This window comes from Frankliniella occidentalis, unplaced genomic scaffold (assembly GCF_000697945.3).
Source record: "Frankliniella occidentalis isolate FOCC.00 unplaced genomic scaffold, Focc_3.1 Scaffold10, whole genome shotgun sequence".
Lineage (NCBI taxonomy): Eukaryota > Metazoa > Arthropoda > Insecta > Thysanoptera > Thripidae > Frankliniella > Frankliniella occidentalis.
In genome coordinates, this window is record NW_026267140.1 from 1400907 (window position 1) to 1404426 (window position 3520).

Consider the following 3520-nt stretch of genomic DNA (forward strand, 5'->3'; position numbering starts at 1 on the left):
TGCGCGGGAGAAAGAGAGAGAGCAGACACAGCTCATCTTAGTGTTATATTGTCATGTTGAAGTGTAACGTTGGCGGCGCCGGGGACCGTACTGCCCCGTATGGCCTGTTAAAGCATAATTTTGTCATATTTTCGTCATTTATGATATGACAAACCAATCACCATTAAAACTCAAAATAACGACGAAATAAATGACGAAATAAATTCGTGTGAGTCGATTCGGCTTTGTCATTATGACGTGTTTGTTTCGTCATTTATTTGTGCTGAAATCGGTCAATTTCACGACAAATTAATGACGAATTAATCTCGAAACAAGGACAAGACTTCAAGCGGCACGAAAAAACGATTCCCGCTTCTCGCCTGGAGGTGGAATCGAACCACGAACTTCACCCACCGCAGGCCGGCACTGTACCCACCAGGCCACGGAGGAGACGTGAGAGACGAGGTCGCTCCGAGCAGAGAGGTGCAGCTCGTCGCACCCGTGCTGCTGCCGCCACTCGCCGCTCTAGAACAACGGCTGGTCTGGCGACCTCGCCTCCCGCACGTCTCCTCCGTGGCCTGGTGGATACAGTGCCGGCCTGCGGTGGGTGAAGCTCGTGGTTCGATTCCACCTCCAGGCGAGAAGCGGGAATCGTTTTTTCGTGCCGCTTGAAGTCTCATCATTGTTTCGAGATTAATTCGTCATTAATTTGTCGTGAAATTGACCGATTTCAGCACAAATAAATGACGAAACAAACACGTCATAATGGCAAAGCCGAATCGACTCACACGAATTTATTTCGTCATTTCTTTCGTCGTTATTTTGAGTTTTAATGGTGGTTGGTTTGTGATTGGTTTGTCATATCATAAATGACGAAAATATGACAAAATTATGCTTGAACAGGCCATACGGGGCCTAGGCGAGGCGGTGGGTGAATAACCCTAGTCGGCTACAGCCGGGGTCCTGGGCGCGGAGGCTGCAGATAACGCGGCTCATATATTGGGGCGGCAGCCGGCAGCGGCCGATAACGGCTGATGGACAAACCGATCGGGGCGAACGGCTACACTTCTACGGGGACCGACCTCGGTCGGGCAGGGCGGGGCGGGTGGCGGGGCGACAGAGGAGGAAGATCACCGACTTGTTTCAAAATAGCAATAAGATAGAAGTGCGGGATATGATGGGGACGGGTGACCGGCCGGCGGCAGCGGTGTATGTGCAAAGGCGACCGGGACAAAAGTAGCTTCACTGGCAGCAGCGGGCAGCAGCGTCGTGCGCCCCACCACTCCTGGACACCGCAATGCTCACCATGTGCACGTAGGGGACGAAGTAGCCGAACAGGGCCGTGGGGATGGCCAGGGCCCAGATGACGTACTTCCTCCGCCGCCAGATGTCCACGTTGAAGAGCTCGGCGCGCGCCGATCGTGCGGGCGCCGCGGCCGGCGCGGCCAGTGGCTTGAACAGGAAGGAGCAGCCGATGATGAGGGACAGCATGGCGGACAGGAGCCTAGAGGCAGCAGGGAGCACATGTTGTTAGCAACTGTCCCGGACCAGTAGAAGGAGACTCTGTAGCCCGAACCAACGGAAACTCACAACAGGCTGCCGGAGAAGCCGAAACGCTTGAGCAGCCACTCGAGCGGGTAGGGGAGCAGCACGGAGAACACCGACGAGCCGGCGGCCACCAGCCCGTTGGCCACCCCGAGGTAGCGCTTGAAGTAGTGGCCCAGGACCACCAGAGACGGCGTGTAGGTGAGCGAGGCGCCCACTCCGAAGAGGACGCCGTAGGTCGCGTAGAGAGCGTATACCTGCCGCACATGAGTTTATTTTCAGGCGGGTTGCGTTACCGTCCCAATCGCGCGCCTTGCGTGCTGCGCGAGTAGGCAACCTGCTCGCTCGCTGGGCCATGCGGTACAGTCTACTCCCGCAAGTGGACAGGACGAACAAGCCCTAAAAGAATGCTGCTTACGTTCTGCGTGACGAAGGAGGAGAGGAGCATGCCGCTGGCGGCCAGGGCCCCGCCAATCGCCGTGGTGAGGCGGATGCCCCAGCGGTCCGTGAGCACGCCCGCCACGGGGGAGATCAGAAACGTGGTGCCGATGCACAGCGATCCCACCAGAGCTGCAACAGAGCGGAGAGAGCTTTTTGATTAGCGTGTGTTTGGCGGCTAAACCGGCACAGGATAGCTGAAAAAGAGCAAGGAGAAAAGGGGGCCGTTCTGTATACCTAAATAACCACAAAAACGAAGAAGCTTCTCAGCCTGATGACAGGTTTTAGTTTAGACATCCGGGTAGAATCCCGTTGCCTTCCCCTCCCCTTCCTCTGGATTGAGCTGAGACAAGCGGGCCTGGCACGGCTTGCCGGAGTGGTCGGCAGAAACCGAATACCCGGCGAGAAGAAGCCCTGCAGCAGAGCAGAGAGCCCCAAGCGCCCCACGGAACGCACGCCCCCCTCCCCCCTCCTCCGCTTCCCCGGTGTCCCCGGGCCGCGGGGGCTCTCACGCAACCGCCGAACACCGGCCGAACCCACGGGACCATGCGGTGGGAGCCTTGCGACAGGGCGGGGGCTGCCGGGCGTGGACGAGGGCGACGACCCGACGGACGGGTGTTATAGACCTAGGCTAGGCTCACTCTGGCCCTGACCCTGACCCTGCCCCCCCCCCCTCCCTGGAACTTGAGGGCTGCTGGAGGCTTGCTGGAGTTGACACACCACCTGCTGCTGGGCGGTTCCGCGATCGGTGAATGGAGTGACCCTGCAGGTGAGTCGACGACGCACCTCCATAGGCGGGAGGTGGACCCGACGCGCTGCCTGTCGCGGACCCACTATAGGCAGGCAGGAAAGGGGAGCACACTCAAAAACGACAACTCAGATAATCAACAAAAGGCACAATTATGTAACTCTGCAGTTCGTCCTTCTCGCCCAATTTTCGTCCGCCCGAACAATAATAGTGTTCAATACGCCACGTGTTGTGAGCCGGGTCCGGCATGCTAGAAGTGTTAACGACCCCGCCCCACCTCACCCCGCCCCGCGCGGCAAGCTGCGTGGCGCGGGGCTTCGCACCGCGGACACGCCGCTCACGAGGATCGAGGCGTCGTGGCGTCGTCGCCAAAAGAGCACGCGGCGTGACACAGCGGTTTGGCGCCTCGCCTAACTCCCGCCTCGCCGGCCCGCCAGCATCTTCCCGAGCGAGGGAGCCGGACCCCATCAATATAGCCAATAGCTGGACTTCACTGTTGGGGCGTTGGGGCTGGGGCTCTGCTTAGGCGGAAAAGCTCTCCGAGCAGTGCGTTTTCGCATTGCAAACAAACTGACTTCCCAAACTACTTTTCCGTTAGAAATCAGAGCAGTTTGAAAGGGTAGTTATGCTGGCCGAATATCTAAAAAATGAGGAACTGATCCGAGCTGTTCGGGTTTGGATGAAAGCGAGTCAAAGCAATACCGTCTAATATTGCAGATGTCACTCTGACACTTTTGTGCATGACAAAGTATCCGACCTCACGACGAGTTTAGTCTAAAATCAACCGATTTTTTTCGGAGATGTAACCCC

At 57.6% G+C, this 3520-nt stretch overlaps 1 protein-coding gene across 1 annotated transcript in view; it reads right to left on the reverse strand.

The window, feature by feature from the left end:
- Nucleotides 1-1206: 1206 nt before the first annotated feature.
- LOC113210712 (monocarboxylate transporter 10) overlaps nt 1207-3520 on the reverse strand; it is an 8554-nt gene continuing 6240 nt past the window's right edge. Inside the window, exons 3-5 of the mRNA XM_052277438.1 lie at nt 1943-2094; nt 1570-1781; nt 1207-1483 (exon numbers count right to left, since the gene is read on the reverse strand). Coding sequence (XP_052133398.1) covers nt 1222-1483; nt 1570-1781; nt 1943-2094 — 626 coding nt within the window. The 3' untranslated portion in view covers nt 1207-1221. The remainder of the gene's footprint in view (nt 1484-1569; nt 1782-1942; nt 2095-3520) is intronic.